Source organism: Ornithorhynchus anatinus, chromosome 1, assembly GCF_004115215.2.
Source record: "Ornithorhynchus anatinus isolate Pmale09 chromosome 1, mOrnAna1.pri.v4, whole genome shotgun sequence".
Lineage (NCBI taxonomy): Eukaryota > Metazoa > Chordata > Mammalia > Monotremata > Ornithorhynchidae > Ornithorhynchus > Ornithorhynchus anatinus.
The window spans coordinates 71042623-71068415 of record NC_041728.1 but is presented as its reverse complement, the minus strand read 5'-3'; the positions used below and the strand labels follow the sequence as shown (position 1 = coordinate 71068415).

The following is a 25793-nucleotide window of genomic DNA, read 5'->3' as shown; positions in this document are numbered from 1 at the left end:
ATCGGTTTCCTGACTAAAATATTCAGGTATTCCACTACTCGGTCCTTCACCTAAGATTGGTAGGGTTAGAGCTTTTGTCATGTTAATAGGCACCAAACCACAACAAATTCCTCTGAAATTGGGTAGCAGTGTGGCGTCGTGGAAAGAGTATGGGCCTGGGAGTCAGGACCTGGTTTCTAATGCAGCTCTGCCACTTGTCAGTTGTGTGATCTTGAGAAAGTCACTTCATTTCTATGTACCTCAGTTACCCCATCTGAAAAATGGGAGTTAGAGCTATGTCCAACCTCATTATCTTATTTTTACCCAGGACTTAATGCAGTGCCTGGCACATAGTAGGCACTTAACAAATAAGCATTAAAAGAATGCATTAACCTTGGGAATTAGCAAGATTTAAAACAGCACTCTTAAAGGCACAATTGTCTGTGGACATTTAATTATGTATATTCCTTTTTGTACTTTTACTAACACAGAGCAACTCCATTTTTTCACAAAATAATTTTATTCAGGTTTCTTTATTACTGGCACTTGTTTTCTAAAGTCACTTGTGCTTGCTTCCTGTGAATAATTTACTAGGGTCTTTTTTTTTTTTTTTTTTAGTCAAAACTTCACTTTCACCCTCTCAAACCTAAAAGCATGAGTAAAAGAAACTGACATTGGCTGCAGATCAGTTTGGGATCTCAGCAGATTGAAGGAACAAGGCTAATTAATGCATATTTCACTGCAGCACCTTGCCTCCAGGGCATAGTAATTCCAAGTTTGTGATTAATTGTAGCACTCTGCCAAATGTTCTTACTCTTACCTGGTATCTCAGAGGGGGCTAAGGTGGTTGGCCACTTTATTTTCCTTGCACTGTATTTAGACAGTGGGGTAATCTTCTTGATGGTGTCTTCGTGACCTTAGAGAAGGTGGTTTATTTTTAGTAACCAAAAATAATTGTGGTTGAGATTATTTTACTGATTTTTGTTTTGTTTTCCTTTTGCTTGTTTTCATGCTTATTTTTAATTTTTATTAGTACCTTGACAAGAAATATCCGACATCGGAGAGGGGAAAAAGTTGTGATCAATGTACCGAGTAAGTAAATGGTGGCTTGGAGTATGTGGGGAATAAATTTGAGTAATTCATGTAGCTTCTCACCTCTTAATTTATAACTCTCCCTCTTTCAATGCAGTATTTAAAGACAAGAATACTCCATCTCCATTTATAGAATCATTTCCTCAGGATGATGAAGCAGCAAAAGCTGCTAAACCGGACCATATTTATATGGATGCTATGGGATTTGGAATGGGCAATTGCTGCCTTCAGGTATGATTTTTTTTTTTTAAATATCTGAGTTGAAAATGGAGTGGAGGTGTTTGAGTTCATCCGTTCATGCTTACTAAACTTCTAGAAATATTAGGGGAAAATACAGATTTTTAGAAATCTGTAAATTTTTAGTTGTTGTTGATAGGTCCATAATGGGTTATCAGAGCGAAGAAGTTAAGGAGTTTAGAAGGCAAATTCCTCACCATGAGGTTGAATGGCAAGGCAGGCAACTATCATACTGTCTTTCTTAATGTCTTTTGGTGCCGCTGTCCAAGGATAGACATCTGGCTGGACCATTGAATTGACTCAGATGGGTTCTTATTGCTTGGTGATCAGAAAGGGGGAGGTTTTACTAAAGGGAAAGACAGGGATGCCAACTTTATATTATGTGGATGGGGGTGATGGAGGGGCTTCAAAGAGTATTCATCCATTCATTCAATAGTATTTATTGAGTGCTTACTATGTGCAGAGCACTGTACTAAGCTCTTGGAATGAACAAGTCGGCAACAGATAGAGACAGTCCCTGCCGTTTGACGGGCTTACAGTCTAATCGGGGGAGACGGACCTGGGCCACATGAATCCAGAGCCTGAAGGAAGAAAAAAAAAGTGAGACATAGATCAACACAGTATCAGAAGCCCTGTGAAGTGCAGACAGAATCCCTACTGAGCTCCCAAGGCTAGACCAGAAAGAAGAGAAGTCTCTGGCTTGACTGCAGGCCCATGGGGAAGCGAGAGGAGCCCAGGTTCACCTCTAGGCTTCTACAAAGCCTGACTAAGGCGCCTGGAGGAGTGAGAATGCCATCAGATTCTGGAGCCAGTGTTCAGTGACCTGCTGACTGAGCAGAGGTCAACAAATACGAGAAATTATAAATTGACATACCTTTAGTGTTTCAGGATTTATTTTTTTCTGTTAGTGTGTGTTTAAATAGAAAAAAGAAAAAGACAACTGTTTTAAAATGTCATCTTGCCTCCACTTTTGGCTCCAAGAGACAAGCTAAGCTTGTGGGGCAAAAGAAATGTTCACTCTCTCTCTTTTCTCCCTCCCCACACAGTGCCTCCTGTCCTTCTATAGGGTACTTTCACCCTGGGTTCAGGACATGGCAGAAATATATACATATATGAAACCAAAAATTCAGTGAAGATACTTAATTGTTTCCCATGTGCAACCTTTTGATTTGCCCCTTGGAAATCAAGTACAGAGTTGTTCTATTGGAGCAGAACTCTAGGAAGGACATGGTTCTAATAAGCAGCACCAGGCTCAGCTCAACGGAAGTCTCTCCTTAGAGGTGAAAAGGACTGTCATCTTACTCATCCACCTGTCCAGCCATGTAATCTCTTGGACGCAGTCTCTCACCATGTTGGAAAGAGACTTTGTCTAATACATGTACAAAATATCTTAGCACTTAGCACATAGTCAGTGCTTAATAACATAAATTCCATACTCCAGGAGAAGTTGATGGCCATGTTACTACAATTTTGAGGAATTGATCCCTGAGGAACCCAGAATCCAAAAACCTCTCCTACCAGCTTCCTCTTTTTCTGTGGCATTCCTGGGCCGACGGTTAGGGTGTAGGCTGCATCTCTCTTTCCACTAAGTCCAGGGCCCCTGCTCACCTTCCCCCTACCTCCTGCATTCATCCATTGGGCTGTTAAAAGACATAGGCAGATTTCAAACTGGTATCATGAAAATTCTCACTTAGGTCAGAAAATCGCAGTAAATTTGTAATTAAGAGTTTACTGGACTTCCCATAGGTTTGTTTCCCAGGCTACTGACATTCAGGTTTAGGTCACTTGCCATCTAGACAATAATCGGTCTAAATGTGCTGGCTTTTTTCTGACTTGAAAAGGCAGCCCCACTCCTATTTGATCATGTGAAAATAACTTGCATAACTGAATAGTATCTGATGCACATTCCTGTTTAATGCTTGAAACAAAGGAAATGTTAATGTTTACTTTCAGAACTTTTTGCTTAGCCCACGTTCCTGGCTTATCACATGGCAAAGCCTTTAATGAAAAGAATCTGTGAGGCTATAGGGGAGCAAAGAGGTGGAAACAGTTTCATAGGGGAAAAAGTACTACATAAACTGTATATTTTCCATTACCCTATTTATTTTGTTAATGAAATGTACATCGCCTTGATTCTATTTAGTTGCCATTGTTTTTACGAGATGTTCTTCCCCTTGACTCTATTTATTGCCATTGTTCTTGTCTGTCCGTCTCCCCCGATTAGACTGCAAGCCCTTCAAATGGCAGGGACCGTCTCTATCTGTTGCCGACTTGTTCATTCCAAGCACTTAGTACAGTGCTCTGCACATAGTAAGCGCTCAATAAATACTATTGAATGAATGAATGAACATGGTATTAGGTAGGCTTAAACTTGACTTTTTAATAAAGTTTTCTGAAAGCAAACAAATTCCATACTTGACCATACTTTAAAGTGCCCCACTTGACTTAACCTCACTCTCCTAGCTGAGCTACTGTTTGCTCTGGGGCAAGTATGGTGGGAAGTTGCAAAGCTGCCTCTACAATGATGGCAATATTTGGCATGCAGTTTATATTATCCTTTATATTTGTTCAAACCCTGGGTGATCTAATCCAAACAAGAGTGACTTTGCCCAAATGTAAATTTTTGTGCCTGATGACCAATCCATAGACTTATTTAGTGATGATTAGCCAGGCAGGCAACACACATCTTTTAAACATCGCTGAGTTCCAAAGCTCTGTATTAAGTCACTGGGATGACTAACTGTAGAGCAATGTTTTGTTTCTTTCCCTTCCCCCTCAACTCCACATCCCCAAGAAAGGGACTTCTACTTAAAAAGTCATCTTATTTTCTTCCCTCTTATTCAGTGTGATTAAACACAAACTGAGCAGACAAAAATCCTGCAGATATGTCAATTTATAATATCTCATTTGTTGACCTCTGCTCATCTCTAAGGAGATCTGTTAGAAATCCATTAACAGACTTCAGACAGTTTAAGATTTATTCAGAAAAATTAATCTTCCCGAACATGTGAACACATAAACTTGTATAAATTTTCTGTCTTAGAAAAACAGTGCATTATGAGAAAGAATAATTATGTTGCTCAGTGTACAGTGGATTATATTTTAAAATTTGTTTAACAATACATGGATCTGAATGGTTTTTCGGTTTAATATTCATTTTAGAGCATTTAAGAATAGCAAACTTGTGGGGGAAAAAGTTTTTTATTCTCATTTAAAAGAAACCTAAATACATTTTCCCCAAATGTTGCTGATAAAAACATTTTATCATCAACTTCCTTTCAGATAAATTTGTATCCATGGACTAAAATGCCACATTTTTAGCAGCCTGACCCCCATAGTTCACGTAGTTCAATTTAGAAAATGATTGTTGTTGTTTAAACATAAAAAAGTATGGCGTGAAGTGAGATGCTAGTAGCCCATTTTCATGGTTTAACTGGAACTAAGTGGCTATCCCTCCAATTTTTAAAATTAGTGAAGCATAACTTCAAAACAAAGAATATTTTGGCCACACTCCAATTCCGTCCTAATTTCAATTTAGAGCTGGTAAATCAGTCTTAGAAATCAATTCATGTGCAGTGCAGGTTCTCAATGGTGAGATCTTAAATAATTTTCTTTCTAGGGAAGTAGTCTAACTTTTTAAAGTTTTTTTGTTTTCTAGGTGATTGGGAGTTTTATTTCTTTTAAATGAATTTTGTTCAGAAAACTTGGTTATTTCCTTTGGCCTTGACTCTCCCATCCCTGTTTCTCAGTAACCGTGTCTGTCTCCATGCCTGTTAAAAATGTCCTTTTAAAAATATCTGGAGTACCAAAATGGCTTGGACTCTAAGTGCAGAGGATTTTTCTTTTCTTCCCCCCCACCCCCCCTTTACCAATGGCATTGCAGTGCTGTTCTAGAATGCCCTGGATAAATGATCTCTAAGCCGTCTCTGAGGGAAGGGGTCCATTTGTTGTTATTCAAGAGAAAAGGTAAATGGTAAATTACCAGGGTTGAAACCCCTTCATATCTTTTCTCAGAACTCGAATGTTGAATAAAATAGTTTCTCTTCACTAATTATTCCATGGCATGCTTACCAGTAAAAATGTTCAAAATATTTTAGGCCATCTAAGACCACACATTGTGTCTCCCCCTCCCAGAAAAAAATCCATTATGAGGAAATACTAAACTGAGAACATAGTTAACTATACCTAATAATGACAATAATAATGATCGTGTTGTTTATTAAGCACTGAGCTAGTATCAAGAAAATCTCAGTTCAGATGCAGTCCCTAACCTACAGAGGGCTCACAGCCTAGGAGTAGAGGACGAATACATATTTTATCCCCATTTGCTTATGAGAGAGCTGAAGTACAGAAAAGGTAGGTGACTTGCCCAAGGTCACACGTTAGGCAGGTGGTGGAATCAGTGCTAGAACCTGCTTCTCCTGACTTCCAGTCCTGTGCCCCTTCCACTAGACTATACTCCCTGCCAGATCTGCCTCTTAAGGTCTTCAGTTTTGAATATCTTCCCAAAATTATGAATGACTTTTTAAAGGGTCCTTTATCCATCAAATCAAATTTTCCTTTAGTTTTTACAGAAAATCTCACCTCCCTTTTCATTGTTCTTCCTAGGTTTATGCAAATATCTGACTTGCTGGTTGGTTTTTCCTCTTTATCTGGCTGTGAACATCCTTATTCACTGTTCACAGGTGGTTCTTGCCATGTCTCAACAGGTCTTTGTACCTACTAGCCACTCTCACATCCTGGTATGCCATGCACATGTCTGGTCAACAGAGAAAAGGGGAACTGGTGTGAAAGTCCTTGAACTAGATCATGCAGAGGAAGTATTGTCAGATGGTAATTCCTGTGGATATTGAGTAGTGGGTTTTAGAAGGCAGGTTATACTGTAATGCAGCTCGTGAGTATACCCTTGATTCTTATTAGACATGGAAGTTGGGTTCACAGAGGTGCAGTTGAAACATGGTTTCCAATTATGTGGATACTAGGCAAGAGATGAAATCTCTGTAGTCTGATTCTCCTGTTTGTCATCAATGGGTAGGGAACTCAGTATCGAATGAGCTGGTAACTCATCCTTGGTAAGTTTTCTGGGGATCCACAGGAGCCCTCTTTCCACCTACTCCCCTCCCACCCCCACACAAACATAGGTTATAATAATAATCGTGGTGTCTGTTAAGCACTTATGTGCTTCTCATTATGGGCAGGGAATGTGTCTGCTAATTCTCCTGTATTGTACTCTCCCAAGTGCCTAGAACAGTGCTCTGCACATAGTAACTGCTCAATAAATGCCAGTGATTGGTGTGCCAAGCACAGTAATAAGCTCTGGGGAGAGACATGATAATCAGGTCCAACATAGGGTTCACAGCCTAAGTAGTAGGGGGAACAGGTATTGAATCCCCATTTTGCAGATAAGGGAATTGAGGTTACAGACAAGTTTTGACTTTCCCAAGGTCAATAGCAGTTAAGTCGTAGAACTGGGATTAGAACCCAGTACCATGCTCTTTCCACTAGGTCACGCTCCTTAACGCTGCTTGTGAGGCTGGGATCATGTGAATTCCTCTGAGGAGTCTCACTTTGGCCCCAACTGTTGGTTGACCGTGTGTTCTCAAATGGTTGGGTTTCTCTCGGGTCTTGGCTTATCCTCGTTGTAGATTGTCAATGACTCTGAGTTTGTTTTAGGGGAAAAAAATCTGTGATCAAATCTAATCAATTTATCCGCCTGGCCTAAATTGCTGTGCTAGTGAATACAACTATGGCATATAATCAGTAGACTAATGATAAAGTTCTTAAACTAGTTAACTATACACTACTTAGGTTTTCAAGTCTCAGAGTAAACTTGACTTTGGAAAGGAAATCTTATTTTAAGCAGTCCATGTCAAATTATAGGACAATGATAGATGGATCAGGGATTAATCATTTGGGTCTAAAAGTTAAACAATGAGTTAGGTTATATGAAAGCAGGACACAGGAAACGTGGAGGGAGGTGCAATGATTTTTAGGATGGTATCTTCCCCTGTTTAACTCTAGGATCTGTTAAGTGTTTTTTTGTTGGTTGTATATGGTATCGTTGTTAAGCACCTACTGTGTGCCAGGCACTTTACTAAGTGCTGGAGTAGATACAAGTTAATCAGGTTAGTAGCAGTCCCTGTCACACATGAGGCTCAGCTTTTTCATTCCCATTTTACAGGTGAGGTACAGTTCCAGAGAAGTGAAATAAGTTGCCCAAGGTCACAGAGCAGACAAGGGCAGAGACAGGATTAGAACTCAGATCCTTACTCCCAGGCCCGCATTCTATTCACTAGGCCATTAACTTCACTCTTTGGAGTAAAAGTAATATATTTAACAGTTGAAAAATACAGGATCAAATGAAATTCCCAAGCTGATTGTATTTGTTGAATTTTAGAATATAGAAGAGAGCTGATAAATTTTGTTTAAATGATGAAAGAAAAGTAAACTTAATTTAAAGGTAATATCCTGATTTTGTAAAACCAGGATTTCTCTGTGTATAAATCATTTTATTTGGATTGAGAATGACTTTTGGGGAAGGGGGAATGCTATTAAAAAAATTATTCCTTTCTAATTATCTTTAGACATGAGGGCCAGTTCTTTACGCTTTAGGAATTCTTGTAACTTTTTTTGATGTGGGGTTTTGGTTGAGTATTTTGCCGGGAGGGTGTTTATTTTTAAAAGTCTAATTTAATTTTTAGAACTTAAAGAATGTGCTTTTGACTCCTTCATGATTGTTTTTCACTGACAGTGTTCATTTTAAACATCTCCAAATTTCTCACAAAAATTAAGTTTTCCATTGCAACCTCAACTACTGGGAGCAAGGTAGTCCTAAAACCTGCTGACTTTGAAAGCACTTAGTACAGTGTTCTGCACACAGTAAGCGCTCAAATGTGATTGAATGAATGAATGAATGAATGAATGAATGAATGAAAATGAATGAATGAATGAATGAATGAACAAGTGAAATTCATCTTTCAGAGCAATTGAATTTAGCTTACAATACTTGCCTCTCATTAATGCCTGAAGTATGTGTGTTAAAATATATGCTGTTTGCAAAAATCTATCGGTTAATGCAATATTCTAGCCTTAGCAACTTAAAACTTTTAGTTGGATTGCACTTGTCATTACAGCGAATATCATCAGTCAATTATATTTGAGTACTGCTCTGCTCTAAGTGCTTGGGAGAGAAGGGCTGTAACAGATTTGGTAGACACGTTGCCTGCCCACAAGAACAGGCACATTTTGTCTACTGACTCTGAGAAGATGGTTGACAACTCTGCTGCTTCTTTAACAGGTGACATTCCAGGCTTGCAGCATATCTGAAGCCCGATACCTTTATGATCAACTAGCTACTATCTGCCCAATTGTAGTAAGTAGAAAATTTTCTTTGAATCAATCAATCAATTGAATTTGAGTGATTATTGTGTGCAGAGCACTTAACTAAGCTCTAGGGAGATAAAAATACATCAGAGTTGGTAAAGTGTTCCCTTTTTACTAGGAGCTTTTAGTCTACAGAGTAGCTTACTCTGCACAAGTAGTTTCAAATCTAAAGATCTGTCCTTCTGCTACCTAAACCTGGAAGCCTCAGTCGAAAATTGGCTGAGTAGTGTACAACGGCAAAGATATAGTTCAGATTAAAATATTTATATTATTTATATATCCCCACAACAGATGATAACTGTATTATAGATAACCAAATTAACATGTCTGTTTTGTAGCTTGAGTTAATAGCTAGTGGTTAATATTACAATACCTGGTGCAACCATCAGGTTGTTTCTGAGACCTTTCTGCACTGCTTTTTATTGGAATGTTTATTGTAAAAGTTTGTTATAATTGTTTGGATAAAGAGAACCACTATAAGAACATGTTAAGAAAAATTAGACCAAGCTTACCGAAAGAATCAACGACTTGAAGTGGGGTAATTAAATCAGTTCCAGAAGAGTTGGTCTTGCCTAAAGTAATTTGCCTGTTTCTTTTTTCTAAGCAGGTAAAATATTTTGACATAGTATCTGTAGAAGCTAATTTTTATTTGTTTCTAGATGGCTTTAAGTGCTGCATCTCCTTTCTACAGAGGCTATGTTTCAGATATTGATTGTCGCTGGGGAGTAATATCAGCATCTGTAGACGATAGAACACGGGAAGAGAGAGGATTGGAGGTGTGAATGCTTTTTCTTTAATAGCCTTTTTTAATTAAACAGGTAAAATGAGAATCACATTGTTTTAAGATATTTTCAAGAGTCTTGAATTTTACATCTTGAATATCAGTTGAAAAAAACCACACTTTGATAGAGGCTGTCAACCTTTTTTCCCCATTGTTCTTTGCAACTTTCTAAGTCCATAAGGGTGTCTGTGGTTACCTGTGAGAAAAAAACAAAGTAATAGGAAAAACAAAAAAGCAAAGGAAAACACTCTTTTGAAGTCTTTACCCCCATACAAAGCTGCTTACTTTAAGCTCCTCTTTTACAAAAATCCATGTTCCATATTCTGAAAGTCTGTGGTAATTGTCATTTTTACCATCAAGCGTTTAGAAGATTGTTTCACTCTGAAGATAAATTACTCTGTATTTTAATAATAACAATGATAATAGTTGTAATATTTATTAAGTGCTTACTATGTGCCAGGCACTGTACTAAACCCTGGGGTGAATACAAACTAATCAGGTTGTATTGTAATAATAATGTTGGTATTTGTTAAGCACTTACTATGTGCCGAGCACTGTTCTAAGCACTGGGGTAGATACAGGTTAATCAGGTTGTCCCACGTGAGGCTCACAGTTAATCCCCATTTTTACAGATGAGGTAACTGAGGCACAGAAAAGTTAAGTGACTTGCCCACAGTCACACAGCTAACAAGTGTCAGAGCCGGAATTCGAACCCGTGACCTCTGACTCCCAACCCTGGGGTCTTTCCACTGAGCCACGCTGCTTCTCTACACAGATTGTACACAGTCCCTGTCCCACATGGGGTCCACAATCTCAATCCCCATTTTACAGATGAGGTAACTGAAGCCCAGAGAAATGAAGTGACTTGCCCAAGGCCACACAGCAGACAAGTGGCAGAACCAGGATTAGGACCCATGACCTTCTGACTCCCAGGCTCGTGCTCTATCCACTGTGTCATGATCATTAACGTAGTCACATTCTGTAGCCAGTATAGAAGATTATGGGTGGTGTTTGTATGTTTAAACTGCAAATTCCTGTGTAAATTGTATTGAACTCATTTATCTCAGACTGTGCACCATCTAGTGTTGGGGACATAGCGAAACAAAAACGGTGGGGATGCAATGACCTAGCCCACCCATCCTCTACCACTAGGACTGCGCTGAAACCATCCCAGAGAAATAGTTGGATTCCTTTCTCTTGACGATATCCAGAAAGACAGATAACGCAATCTCCCACTTGTCTACTATCAGTACTTTATCCCTTTCTTTTTAAGTTGACCTCTAAGTGATAGCTTTATCTGAAGTGTTTAGACTTTTTGGAATGGCATTTTTTAATGTGTTTTTTTTTTTAATTCCTAAGGCATTTTTAACATATGTGTTCAATTTTAGCCTCTGAAGAACAACATATATAGGATCAGTAAATCACGTTATGATTCAATAGACAGTTATTTATCTAAATGTGGAGAGAAATACAATGACATTGATCTGACAATTGATAAAGAAATTTATGAACAGCTATTGAAAGAAGGTGAGTGCTGTACCATATCCACTAGAATCGTGGTTCTAGTCATTCCTATTTTAATGTGAAGTCCTGTTTTAACCTTTCTTGGGAATTTTCTTCATCCTCATTCAGATAGAGGGTTTTTTTCATTCATTTAATCGTATTTATGGAGCTTTTACTGTGTGCAGAGCATCATACTAAGAGCTTGGGAGATTACAATACAACAGTAAACAGACCCATTCCCTGCCTACAACAAGTTTACAGTCTAGAGGTGGGGCATTTAGACTGTGAGCCCATTATCGTTTAGATTGTGAGCCCGTTATTGGGCAGGGATTGTCTCTCTCTGTTGCCGAATTGTACATTCCAAGTGCTTAGTACAGTGCTCTGCACACAGTAAGCGCTCAATAAATACTATTGAATGGATTAATGAGACAAACATTAATATAAACAAATACATTTAACTTAAGTGCTGTGAGACTGGTAGGGGGCAAACACAAAGGAAGCAAGTCAGGGTGATGCAGAAGGGAGTGGGAGAAGAGGAAAGAGGAGCTTAGTCTGGGAGGCCCCTTTGAGATGTACCTTTAATAAGGCATTGATGTGGGGGAGAGTAATTGTCTCTCAGATTTGAGGAGGGAGGGCATTCCAGGCCAGAAGCAGGACATGGGCAAGGGGTCAGTGGCAACATAGATGAAATCAAGGCATAGTGAAAAGACTAGCATTAGAGGCGTGAAAGTGTATGGGCTGGGATGTAGTAGGAGAGGAGCGAGGCAAGGTAAGAGGGGGCAAGGTGATTGAGAGCTTTGAAGCCAATGGAGAGGAGTTTTTGTTTGGGAGGATGTGGATGGGCAACACGGGAAACATGTCCTGAACATTTTGGTTTTAAAAAAAAAAATGGTCTGGGCAGCAGAGGGAAGTATGGATTGAAGTGGGGAAAGACAAGAAGCTGGGTGGTGAGCAAGGAGGCTGATGCAGTAATCCAGGTGGGCTAGGATGAGTGATTGTATTAATGTGGTAGCAGTTTGAATGGAGAGGGAAGGGCAGATTTTAGCAATGTTGTGAAGGTGGGTTGACAGGATTTAGTGACAGATTAAATATGTGGGTTGAGTGAGAGAGAGGAGTCAAGGATAACGCCAAGGTTATGGGTGAAACAGAAGGATGGTGATGCCATCTACGGTGATGGGGAAAGTCGGGGAGGACAGGGTTTTGGTAAGCTGATAAATTCTGTTTTGGACATGTTAAACTTGACGTAATGGGAGGACATCCAAGTAGAGATACCTTGAAGGCAGGAGGAAATGTGAGACTACAAAAGAGGAGAGAAATCTGGGCTGGAGATGTAGATTGAGGTATCATCCTCAGAGAGGTGGTAGTTGAAGCCATGGGAGCAAATGAGTTCTCCCAGGGAGTGGATGCAAATGAAGAATAGAAAGGGACTGAACTTGAACTGAACCTTGAGGGACCCCCACAGTTACAGGGTGGGAGGCAGAGGAGGAACCCACAAAGGAGACAGAGGAGAGAGTTGTCTGACTCAGTGCAGCAGGTAGACTCAGAGTGGATAAACCAATACCAGGAGATTGAAAATTTTGATGTGGTTTTTAAGCCAAAGAAACTGACTTCTAAAAGTGCTAGGCAGGTCTGTGTTTTAATCCATTCTATAGATTTGTAGTGAGTCATGGTGCCCCAAAGTCAGTAGAAATAAAAACCAAGACAGAAGGCATTCCAGAACCAAGTAGTCATTGCCTGAAAGAAATCTCTCTGATCACTTTGGAGTTCAGCAGGCCAGCTCCTCATCCAGACTCTGCTCTTTCCTTGGATCTTGCTCTCAGACTAGGCTCACAAAATTGTATCTTGTTTTCCTGTGGATCTTTTTACGTTTAGGTATTGATCATCTCTTGGCGCAACACATCGCACATCTCTTTATTCGAGATCCTCTGACTCTTTTTGAGGAGAAAATACACCTAGATGATGCAAACGAATCTGACCATTTTGAGGTATCCTTCGGGCTAAACACAGTGACTTCATGAAAAGCTGAGGGGGGAACAAGTAGTTTTTGTCATATTCATAGGAGAGATTTTCCATCTCAGTATTTATTAATATCTGGGTCTAACGATAAGGTACTGAGAATTGAGAAAAATTAGAATAGCTTTCAAGGGTCCTGAGAGGGGATTTATAGTACACTGTGCCTAAATTTTCTCAAATAGATTATAGTAACTTCTGCCTCCATGAGTGATAATTGTTAGAGAAGCAGCGTGGCCTAGTGGAAAGAGCACAGTCCTGGAGTCAGAGGACCTGGGTTCTTATCCCAGATCTGCCACTTGTCTGCTGTGTGACCTTAGGCAAGTCACTTAACTTCACTGTGCCTCAGTTCCCTCATCTGCAAAATGGGGATTCAAAACATGTTCTCCTGCCTGCTTAGATTGTGAGCCATATGTGGGACCTGATGATCTTGAATCTCCCCAGCGTTTAGTACAGTGTTTGGCACATAATAAGCACTTAACAAATTCCACTCTTAAATATTATTATTATCTCAATGGTATTTATTGAGCACTTACTATGCGCAGAACTACTAAACACTTGGGAGAGTACAGTACATGGAAGTCACCATCTCTGCCTACAGTCTAGAGGGGAAGAAAGGCATTCAACTCAATTATAGGGAAAGGGCAGAATACAAGGATATGCATATGTGTTGTGGGGCTGAGAATGGGGTAGATACTAAATGTGGTCCCTTGATTGTATCCTGTTGTAAATTGAAACTCATTCTTCTGACACTGAGTTACAGTCTGGAAAGGTAGTGTCGCCCTTTTCATCTCAGCTAAACTTGAGTTCACCGATAATGAAAATTACATACCAGTGAGTTGGACTAGAGCCATTTTTGTGTTTGTGAGACGGGTAACATATTGTACTTTTTACACTTAATCATGGACATACCCAATCAATGGTATTTGAGTGCTTACTGTGTGCAAAGCACTGTACTTGCTTTTGGGAGAGTACAATACAACCTAGTTGGAAGACACGTTCCCTGACCACAACAAGCTTACAGTCTGGGGGGTAATAACAAAATCCGCTTCTCAGGTATACTTGAATGTTGAACCGTCCTGAACCTTGGTTGACTTTGGAAATCAGGATCTATTCAGACTCTGCTCAACCTTCGTGGAGGATATTTCATTAATTTTTTTTGGCACACTTGTTGACAAAAAAGCTTTGTTTAACTTGGTTGTCATTAACCTTCAAATATTGAATCTTCTAGAATATTCAGTCGACAAACTGGCAGACTATGAGATTCAAGCCCCCTCCTCCAAATTCAGATATTGGCTGGAGAGTAGAATTCCGACCCATGGAGGTAAGAAGGTTAATTAGCGTGTCTGTAGGAGTTAATAAATGAAGAAGGAACAGATTTCTTTCTCTCCTACAAACAAAAGGTCTTTGTCAGTGTGTGGAAGAAAAGCTATCTATTAAAATACCTCTGTAGATTAGAAGAATATGGTCTATGGTTTGTGGGAAATAATTGGGGGCCATTAATCAATGGTGTCAATTTAAAACGTTTTAAATACTGATACTATTTTGGATTAGAAGAAACTTAACTCCTTATATTAATCAGTCCTCACCAAAAAAGTGATTTTGATAATTTTCAAGATCTAGTATTTTAAAATTGTAAATCCATTGCTGCCTAGGTTCAGCTAACAGATTTCGAGAACTCTGCCTATGTGGTGTTTGTAGTGCTGCTAACCAGAGTGATCCTTTCATACAAGCTAGATTTTCTCATCCCTTTGTCAAAGGTAAGCGTGGCATTATGTTTGTACCAATTCTGTTTTCAAGTAGCACCAGATTCAGTGACCCAAAATGTAAAAATAAAACTGTATTACCACTTTTAGTTAGAGAGTAATTTTCATTAAGAAAGAGCTTGCTTATTTTTCCCTTAACAAACAATATCCATCTTAAGCTTCTGGTGGAGTAGCTAATGTTTCATTTGTGGAGAATACTCTGAGGAAAAAAAATAACAGATAATGATGGAGCCTCGCATTACGAATGAGCTTCAGTCCTGCCTTGAGATTTCAGAACTGAGGACCAGTACTGAGGAATTGTCATAGTAGTGATCTGTTGTCACGCTCAGTCAGTCATAAATACTGAGTGTTTACTATGTGCAGAGCAGTGTACTAAGCACTTGGGAGAGTACAATATAGCAGTACAGCAGACATATTCCCTACCCAGGACAGACACCAATATAAATAAATCCATTACAGGTACGTACATAAGTGCTGTAGGTCTGGAGTGGTAGGGATAAATAAAGGGAGCAAGTCAGGGTGATGCAGAAGGGAGTTGAAGATAAGGACAAGAAGGCATAGTCAGGGAAGGTCTCTTGGAAGACATCCATCACATTCCCACCAGGGCAGAGGATGCAATGAGCATGTGGGTAAGAAGAGGTGCATCCCGTTATAAAGTGAATGCTATAATTTTTTTAACAAAAACCATTTCGGAGAAAAGTGATTACAGCTGTTACTGCAGCTGGGCCGTAACCCAGAAAACAGTTGCTTTGGTAGTTACCATAGTCTTTGCCTCCCACTTTCGCTCACTACTTTGAGGATTCCTCCTGGACCAATTTTCCTGGAACTTAGTACAGTTCTCTGCACACAGTAAGTGCATAATAAATAATATGACTGCTACTGTTGTGGTGGTGGCTAGATGTGTGCCATTTCCACAATCTGTTTTAAGACACTAGGTGGAAAATAAATGGATAATGTTTTACATTTGAAATTTTAATGGGTGGATTGCAAGCAATTATTTTAATGATAGCTTTGATATTTTACTGGGCAACCTAATCTATGTAATGAAGAACCCAGCAAATAACAGCATCCAAGTGGCGATGCAGCCTTATTGTTTGTGGATGTGAGCAGTCACTCTAAGTTTGAATCATTCCATTCTGGAGTCCATTGGCTTATTTTGAGTCTCTTGAAAACAAAATGTCAGGAATGTCTTGTACAACTAAACCTAGGCTAGCATTCTTAATTGGTTCCCTGAAAGTGGTGTTAAGTGAAAGAAGACTAAACAAAGTGTAACTTTTCATTGGAAATAATATAAAGTGCATTAATATGCTCCTAGGATCCAAAAAAATCAAACTTATATAAATGTATTTTAAAAGTAATTAGGAAGAGCACAGTTAGTATAGCTATGTGAGCAAATAAATGTAAATATGTACTAAGAATTTGAATTACATTTGTTATGTTTACATAATGTAAATTCTTAACTCTTTAAAAACCTTCCATTATACCTAAAGGCACTCCATGCTAAGGGATCGTAAATCTGTGACTCTATGCTAAGTAGTTCCATTATTATGAAATGCCAAATTAAAATAGGCCTTAATCACTCTATTCCAATCAATCAGTGGAATTTATTGAGGTCTTACTGTGTGTAGAGCCTTTACTAAGGCCTTGGGAGAGTACACTACAACAGCGTTGGTAGACACAGTCCTTGCCCACAATGAGGTTACAGTTTGTTCACATTAGTCGACATAATTCATAGGAATTGGGGTGGTGTTTAAGCCAAAGCAAGTTTTGCAGGTGTGTGGGGGAGGAAGAGATGGGGGCGAGAGAGAGCGAGAGAGATCCAAGAAATTCAATATTCAAAAAATATTGGCATAAAAATTCAATAGCCCTATCATTAAGGAGCACTAAAAGAATTTTATAATGGGATCCCAGTACACGGAATTTGACCCAAATGTACTCCTACTCTGCTGCTCCTCATTCTACCCTAAAATACACGTAATGAATTTGCACAAAACAAAGGAAACCAAAGTGAATTGTGTAAATGGACCCAATTTAATGTTGTGTTAGTTTAAAGGAAGCTTATTTTTTGTTGTTATTTTTTAAATGGCTCATCTTTGTAGTAGTACCTGCTGCCCAATTTTCAAAACACTATTGAAAGTGTAACTGCTTCATTCAAGAAATAAATCTGAGTGTTTTACTGAAAAGAAGTACAAAAATGTACCCAACCATCAAATCCTTCCTGCAGTAATTGAAATCAGCTCTTTCTTCTCCTTGCTGGACATTGGTTATACCCATCTAAGTAGAAATAGTAGTAATAATAATATATTGGAATGCCCTCTGAGTACAATGTGGTATACTAAGGTTGTGAGAAACACATTCCCTGCCCATAAGGCCCATGCCTTCATTTTCCTGGGTGGGAAGAGAGGCATAAAAACGTTTATGAACAATGTGGGTGAGGCAGGGCGGGCAGGGGGTGGGGGCCGAAGGAATGAGAGTGAAGTACAGTTTAAAGGTTAGCTTGGGAGGAGCAAAGAGAGTGAGTTGCAGTAGCAAGTGAAAAGAGCAAAAATGTAAAATGGTGTCCAGTTGGGGGGTGGGGAGAACCCTGAAGCTGAGTGTGGGGAGTTTTTGATTGAAAGTGGTGGGGCCCCCAGTGAGCACTGGAAGGTTTTTGAAGAGTGGAGAGATGTGTGACATGCAACATGCTAAGATGATCCATGCAGCCTAGATTGGTGGGGTGGGGGAAGAAGGACCAGAGACCGGTGCACTAATCTAGCCATGCGTTGATTTAGACCTTGGGATGAGTATGGTCGTTGAGTGGGTGGATAGGAAAGGACAGACCCAGGAGTTATTCCGTAGGAAGAAACAGCAGAATTTGGCAGTCGGTCAAATACAAGAGTCAAAAGACAGTGAACAATGCTGACCTGCAGGCAACTTGGGTCCAGAGACGTGATGGTATTGGTGGTGGTATTGACCAAGATGGGAACATTCAGGAGAAGGAGTAGAAAGGGGGAAAAATGAGGAGGAATAGTATTTATCTGCATGTTTGCATCAGGATTTTTCCAATAATCCTGGTTACAGAAGGGTTGTTGGGAGTTGGGGAGAGAAGAGGGAGGGGTCACGTCTTTTTGACAAGTAGTCAGAATTTAACTACTCTGCACTTCACCTCAGCAGGATTTCAGTTTCAGTATTCCCTCCTTTAAAACAATAACACAAAAAATCTTTTGGTGAAGATAGAGTTAAGTGACTGGGGGTTGTGTTCCTAGAAGGAGAGCAAAGGAAATCTGATAACTCTTCTTACAAACCCACTAGCTGCTTGACCTTTCTTATGAATATTTTTCTGAGCAGCAGAGATTGATCCTGTTAGAAGCAGTTATTCTTGCCCTCTAGTCCAGGGTTTAGCAATTAGTTAACTTCTCTTTTGGAAATTAGACTTAAATTTCTTTTTTGTTCCATAGAACAGAGAAGTCTATTCACCTTATTGAGAAATGACTGGCTTCTCAGTTCAGCCTGTGTGCTAGTTGCCCTTTTTTAATCCATTAAATCACAACTCTTTGGCAATTGCCAGCCTATGGAGCAAGGATTTGTCGATTCTGAATGTTTTCCTTCAGTCTCTAGGTGTTCCAGGTCTTGGCAGTCAGCTTCATAATCCTTTTCGGATGACAGAGCAATCACTTAAACAGTCCATTACCTTCGTCATCTCAAGGTGGTTAAGTTTTTGTTAATCACGTTTTTCAGCTGCACTGATAAGCTCAAAGGTTAGGCAACTTTGAGCCATTGATAGATCAAGACGAAGAAACCAAAGGTGTTCAAGTCCTTATCGGTTGTTCGGGTGGAGATTGGACGTAGAAGTAGCATGGCCTAGTGGCAAGAGCCCAGACCTGGGAGTTAGAGGACATAGGTTCTAATCCCTGATCTGCCACTTGTCTGCTGTGTGACCTTGGGCAAGTCACTTCACTTCTCTGTGCCTAGGTTCCCTCATCTGTAAAATGGAGATTAAGACTGTGAGCCCCAAGTGGGACAACCTGATTACCTTGTATCTCCCCCAGTGCTTAGAACAGTGCTTGGCATGTAGTAAGTGCTTAATAAATACCATAATTATTACTATTATTATTATTAAGTAGGGGACTGGAGAATGCTTTTATTTTTTTTCTTGAAGCCTGAAACTATCTTCACTTTATTCTCATGCTGTAGGTGGATGAAAACATGAAAGTGGCTCAGAAACGAGATGCTGTATTACAGGGAAAGTTTTACTTCAGGAAAGATATTTGCAAAGGTATTGACATTTTATATCAATGGTTTTTAAACCCTTCTCTTTTAAAATCACTCAAAATAAAACAGCCATGCTATCTTTCCCCTCTTCATAAGGTGGCAATGCTGTGGTGGATGGCTATGGGGCAGCCCAGAATGGCATGGAGACAGACACAGAAGAATACACCTTGATGAGCATAGATACCATCATTAATGGGAAGGTAAAGTTAGCCTAATGAAGCTCATCTGGACCCATGACCAGTCATCATTTGGAGATCGGTTGAAGTGCTCTCCCATGGTCCTCACTGGCAGGGAAGTCAATCAATCGTATTTATTAAGCTCCTACTGTGTGCAGAGCACTAAGTCATCAGGGGAAACCTGATTTAAGATGGAATGAGTAGGTTGGGACAGAAATTGAGAGTCCAGAAGGTGTTATCGAGGGGTCGAGGAGCAGAGGTTCTAAGTCAGTACACTTCATAGTCCCTGGATAATAGTGCAAAACAAATTAACCATCTAATTATTCTTCTAGGAAGGTGTCTTTCCTGGTTTAATCCCAATTCTCAACTCCTACCTTGAAAACATGGAAGTTGATGTGGACACCAGATGCAGCATCCTGAACTACTTGAAGTTAATCAAAAAGAGAGCATCGGGTATGGAATTTTTGCCTCTCGATCCACAGAGGAGTCGGACAGTGAATCTCAGTTTTGAAGTCTGTATTTGTAGTAGCTTATCTATTTTTCATGCTATCACAATAGTTATTTGAAGCATAATAATAATAATAATGGTGCTGTTTGTTCCGAGCGCTGGGGCAGATACAAGATAATAAGGTCCCCACACTCAGCTTCAGGGTTCTCCCCACCCCCCAACTGGACACCATTTTACATTTTTGCTCTTTTCACTTGCTACTGCAACTCACTCTCTTTGCTCCTCCCAAGCTAACCTTTAAACTGTACTTCACTCTCATTCCTTCGGCCCCCACCCCCTGCCCGCCCTGCCTCACCCACATTGTTCATAAACGTTTTTATGCCTCTCTTCCCACCCAGGAAAATGAAGGCATGGGCCTTATGGGCAGGGAATGTGTCCAAGTAGGAGGGAGAAAAAGTATACAGTCCCCATTTTGCATGAGGGAACTATGACACAGAAGTTAAGTAGCTTGCCCAAGGTCACCCAGCAGACAGGTGACAAAACTGGGATTAGAACCCAAGTCCTCTGTCTCTCGGGCCCACTCTCTTACCACTAGACCATACTGCTTCTATATGACTGGGAGTGTGTGACTAAAGTGTTTGGTTAGAGCTGGTGTGTCCATTCCAAAAGAGTTATTTGGATTTTTTTTTTCTTTAGGACTATACAGTTAAATTGAATTTCACATGTTTTTGTGAGTCAAACTTTCAAAATTCATACATTTTTCAAACAGTTCTGAGGTATGAAATAGTATGGAGACTCAATCTGATTATCATCTAGTTTTTTCTTTGTTTTGATTACTTCTGGAAAAAAAAGCAGCAGTAGTAATCCATCTTTTTTAGGCATAAGCCATATTGTACTGTGTTCCCTGCACACAGCTTGTCCAAAGAGGAAGATTTAGTACTGTGTAGTAAAGCAGCATTGAGGAGAGTTTTGTAGTAGTTAAATGCTCCCAAAAGGTTTTTACCAGCAAATGGAATGTAAAGTGATATCCCCATTCCCTGACCAGTAATCAGTGAGTGAAGGCACTAGGAAGGGGAGGGCGAGAAGGATTTGAAGTCTTGTTTTCGGTTGCCGTTTATATGGATCAGTTGAACTCCATCTTGCATTCCCCATTTAAATGAGGTTCTTGGGACACAAATTCTGCCACCTCATCAGCGCTCCACATCTGTTTCTTCCAGTCCACTTTCCTCTCCTATTTAGAAAAGGGAAATTTAAAGCAGGTTTGTTTTGGTGTTTCTGCAAAATCAGAATGCATTCTGTATGCAAAAACCAGCATTTCTCCAACTGGACCCTCAGGTTCCCTTAGTATCAGGCACTAGGACTAGTCTGGAACTTAAGTAAATGCTATCAAAGAGATGTAAGCTCCTTGTGGGCGGGGAACATGTCTACCAACTCAGTTATATTGTACTCTCCCAAATATGTACTACAATGGTCTACCCACAGTAAGCTCTCCATTAAGTATTATTGATTGATTGGTAATGGGGTGTTAGAGTTATGTTCACAGTTTCAAAACCTCTAACCTTTCACACTCGGCAGTCTGGATGATCTTGCTTGAAAGACTTTAGTTCCAGCTCAGTGGAGGAAAACTGGTTTACTGTCTCAATCTGTGACCCTCTTATGAAATCCAACCTTTGTACCTTTCTCTGTATCATTTGGGTTCCTGGTTCCAGGGTGAAAAGACCCAAATACGAGGGCAAAGAACCTGGCCAAATACTCTCTATCCAGGTTCTGGGGTTGGGCTCTGAGGCAGGGCTAGTAGTAAATGCCACTAAAAGCAACCCCCAAATCTGTGCTAGATAAAACACCTCCAGACCTTTATTTAGGGTTTGCCCTTTAGATTCAGAACCACAGGAGATGTTTCTGGAGGGAGCAGTCAAAAATGCATTCGCCTCTTGCACATTCATCCGGTGGTCCACACTGATGTGCACCATGTAAACTGGAAAAACTCAACCAGATGATTGAAAAATCCTCCAAAGAAGAAACAGATTTGCATATGCACATGCCTCACCTCTCCTTGTTTTCCTTAACATGTGCTGTGGCTGCTCACTCCACATTCCTGACTTTGGAGCACTCTGATCATGAATTGTACTTTCCAAATGCTTAGTACAGTGGCCTGCACAAAGTAAGCACTCAGTTAATATAGTTGATTGAATGAATGAATGAATGACTAGGGCCACACACTGTGTCTGAGGTTTTATTCTGTGGGGCAAAACTAACCAACCTGTATTTAAATGGTTTAGGCAGGACTTGAGCTGCCCCTATAGATTTATTCCCACCAGGACAAGTGGACCAGTGACTGGGCCAGTGTGTACATTCGTTCATTCAGTTGTATTTATCAAACGCTTATTGTGTGTAGAGCACTGTACCAAGCGCTTGGGAAAGTACAGTACAACAATAAACAGTGACAATACCTGCCCACAATGAGCTCACAGTCTGGAGGGATGATGCCTCACTCGAGGTTTATCTCCCATCCTAAACAAGATGCTTAAATGTCCATTAAGCACCCTTTCATACTCTTCTCCTGCCTTACTAGTCTGCAGGATGACAGGCAACAGGAGAGAGGGAACATTCAGGCTGTCTGTACCCACCTTGGATATGGCTGTGTTCCGGCCTGACTCCCTTAGGCTCGGGTTCCAAGTTGTGGATTGGGCTATACCAGACACAGTCTAACCTGACATCTTTTACATTCATTCGGTTTATAGTCATTGAGCACACACTGTGTGCCGAGCACTGAATTAAGCATTTGGGCGAGTACAGGCTTGGGTCCCAAAGGCAGACTCTTCCCTGACATCTATATTCAATCGATCGTATTTATTGACTGCTTACCGTGTGCAGAGCACTGCACTATGCATTTGGAAGAGTACAGTACAACAGTTGGAAAACTAGTTCCCTACCCACAGAGAGGTTGTAGTCTTGAGTTGGAGCAATCGGTCTTAACTCTGCCCTGATGTCTTTTAAATTCAGTCAGTTGTATTTGAGTGCTTACTGTCTGCAGAGCACTGCACGTGCAAGAGAGAGTACAGTATAACAGTTGGTAGACCCATTCCCTGCCCACAAGGATCTTGCAGTCTAGAGGAGAAGCTTACAGTCTTAACTCTACCCTGCCATCTTTTATATTGCTCAAGTTTTCCAGAACTGCAGCTCTGCGCTTCATCTGGCTGAAGGAAGAAAAGGGAACAGAAAAGGTCAAAGGGGACCAGAGCAGTGGTCCAACCTGTTATCGTAAAATTTGCAGATTGGTTTGCCAGGAGGATTTTTTCAGTATCCGTCAATCAATCAATGACATTTAGTGAGCACTTACTATGTGCAGAGCACTGTACTAAGAGCTTGAGAGAGTACCATACAAAAGAAGCAGCAGATATGTTCCTTGCCCATAACAAGTTTACACCTTTGTACAACTTGATTTCTTTGTTTGAGCGAAAGGCAGATCTCACTTGTGTTCAGGTAAAGCACATGCATGAGTCCCTTTAGTATGTCAAACAGTGCATTTGTGTGGATTTGTCACTTTTTCTCCCCATTTCAAACATTTTCCCAGGAGAACTCATGACAGTCGCTCGTTGGATGCGGGAGTTTGTGGCCAACCATCCAGACTACAAAAAAGATAGTGTTATCACTGATGAAATGAACTACAGCCTTATTTTGAAGTGCAACCAAATTGCAGACGAATTAACAGAGTGCCCAGAGCTGCTGGGATCGGCATTTAAGAAGACAAAATATAATGAGAACAAAACCGGCTCTTCAAATTAGGTAGACTGTGTGAGCGTTTTAGTCAAGAACTAGCTGCAGTACTGTGAACCCCATGCATGGTGTGAAGACCAAAAACCAGTAATTCTGCACTATCACCTGGGCCAACCAGCCTGACATTCATATAAAGGCTTCCTAGATGGGCACCTTCAGAGTATATACCGTGTACAATGTAAATAGTAAAATATTTTTATGATTAACAATGTATTTTATTAACACTGTACCTAAGTCATTGTGAACTGGCTTGTAAAATTTTTTTACGCTTACTCTGGAGGAGCTCTACTGACCTGAATAGTTTTATAAATGTAATGTACTAGTAATTGTACTTTATATATCTGCATTCCAGGGGTTGAATGTTTACTGTAAATTTTTGTTCTTCTAAAGAAACTACCTTGGTGAAAAAGAATCGATAGGGCCTGATTCACTGAATTCCCATGTCACTTTAAAAACACACTATCCAAGACTTTCCCACCTCTTTCCTTGGCACGTGATTACACTAGGCAAGCGATTCTCAGAATTCAGTCAGAAGACTTCCTGTGTAAGCACCTTCCGTAGACTGATCCCTTTCCAGTAAGGGTATTGTTCCTGCAGAGTCACTTGAGCGGTCTGTGCCACACTTTAGGATTGAACAAAGCCGCCTGTTGGACGTGACCTCATTTCTGTTCAGTTTCCTCCGCCGCCCTCCTTGTGTGTTCTCACATTTAGATCCAGGGTCATAATGCCCAGGCAGTTACGGGAGACTGGTAACTAAGACCTCTGGCCCACGATCTTTTGTTTGAAACTCATAACGTGCTTTCTCAGTATATTTGTCTTTGTCCAAGATATTCTTTTCCTTGTAAATCCTAAGAGAACTGGAATTTAAATGGGAGCGGAAGGGACTTGATGAATAGTCATTGGAAATGGCTTGAGTGTCTGCTATTTATGCCCCATTTCAGATTCTACCTCTAATTGCTGCTTAATCTAGACTTGCAAGTCACACACAGTACCCAACCCAAAGATGAGTTGAATATCAAATCTTTTGGAGGTGTGTCCATTCCTTTTCCCATCCCTCCAGTAAGCTCGTTCACAAAGACTTGTCAACTAAAAGCCATTTGCCTCAGTCTCTGACTGGGTAGCGTGCTATGCACTGCTTAACTTCCTGTATAAAATTTACAAAGGAATCATGGATTGCACTAGAGTTTTGTGAATCAGGACCCTAAGTGGTGGAAGATTGTAAATAATTAAAATTTAAGACAATTGAATTGTTAGATGTAGTCATTTGTTGTGGGATTTTTCAATTTAGTTAAAATTCATTACTGCTTCTAAAAACTTTACTGTAGATTATGCAGAACTTAATATGAGCATATCTAAGATGTAATTCTAATTTTACAAAAGAAATTGCTCTGAAGCTGTTTATGTATAGAGTTTGTGCTATATTCATAGGTGTGCTTTAGAAAAATTTGGGTGCCTGTTTTGGGGTTTGTTTGTTTTTTTTTATTTGGCTTGTTTTAATCAGGTTGTCAATGACAAGAAAGATCAAATGTTTTGTGGAACAAGAAAATAAAACAATAGAATTTGCAATATGTAGTGCTGTGGGTTTGTAGTAAGACTTTGATCTACTTCTAAGGCCTCCCCATCATGCACAAAGGATTTAGGAACTTTTCATTGATTTAGTTCTGAGTTTTACACCCTTAAAGAGGATTTCCTTTAAGCACTCTAAATTCACTCATTTAAGCTTATCATTACTTAGCAGCCTCAGCTTGGTGAAGGAGTTAGGGAGGGTTAAAAAAAAAAATTGGTGAGAGATAAAAGGTTAAGAGCATTTCCTAGTCAAGTGACTCACGGCCAAGCCCCCTACTAGCAATGAAAGGAAGCTGGCAGGCTCAGGAAGGCCAGCATCTGGGGAAAAAAGAGAAACCAAAACCTATGAACAGGCCTGGGAGGAGCCTCTGAGCACTTGGAGTGCTAAGGCTTTGAAGATGACTGATCCCGATGCAATCTTTAGGACCCCAGTCACAGGTGAGCTCCCCTGACCCATCTTGTTGAAAAAGATCTAATCTCCCAAACTAAATGTAGCATGAAATACATCAGTGCCACCAGAAGAGATGCCCTTCTCTGCCTAGCTTGCCCCGCAGGCCCTTGCTCCAAGTTGAGAAGGAAGTTGTGCCAAGGGGCTGCTCTCCAGGGTGCTTGGGGGGCAGAGGAGAGGGGGCATAGGGGAGAGAAAGGGCATGTTGTAATTTTTTTCTTCCCCTTTGGACCCCAGCGAGCAGCCCAAAGCAGAAGCAATGATCTGAGGTGCCAACAGGGGAAGGATAATGGCCTGGGGAAAGACTCCAGGCCTGGGAGCCAGAGGACTCAGGTTCTAATCCTGACTCTGTCACTTGCCTGCTATGTGACCTTGG

General features: G+C 40.3%; 1 protein-coding gene across 1 annotated transcript in view; it reads left to right on the top strand.

The window, feature by feature from the left end:
* The window catches only part of GCLC (glutamate-cysteine ligase catalytic subunit), a 55400-nt gene extending 30429 nt beyond the window's left edge, over positions 1–24971 (top strand). The window contains exons 5-16 of the mRNA XM_029059247.2: positions 1013–1071; positions 1169–1302; positions 8606–8680; positions 9351–9467; positions 10861–10999; positions 12848–12960; positions 14217–14309; positions 14641–14745; positions 18925–19006; positions 19099–19202; positions 19511–19631; positions 23201–24971. Of these exons, the coding sequence (XP_028915080.1) occupies positions 1013–1071; positions 1169–1302; positions 8606–8680; positions 9351–9467; positions 10861–10999; positions 12848–12960; positions 14217–14309; positions 14641–14745; positions 18925–19006; positions 19099–19202; positions 19511–19631; positions 23201–23412 (1354 nt within the window). The 3' untranslated portion in view covers positions 23413–24971. The remainder of the gene's footprint in view (positions 1–1012; positions 1072–1168; positions 1303–8605; positions 8681–9350; positions 9468–10860; positions 11000–12847; positions 12961–14216; positions 14310–14640; positions 14746–18924; positions 19007–19098; positions 19203–19510; positions 19632–23200) is intronic.
* Positions 24972–25793: the final 822 nt, after the last annotated feature.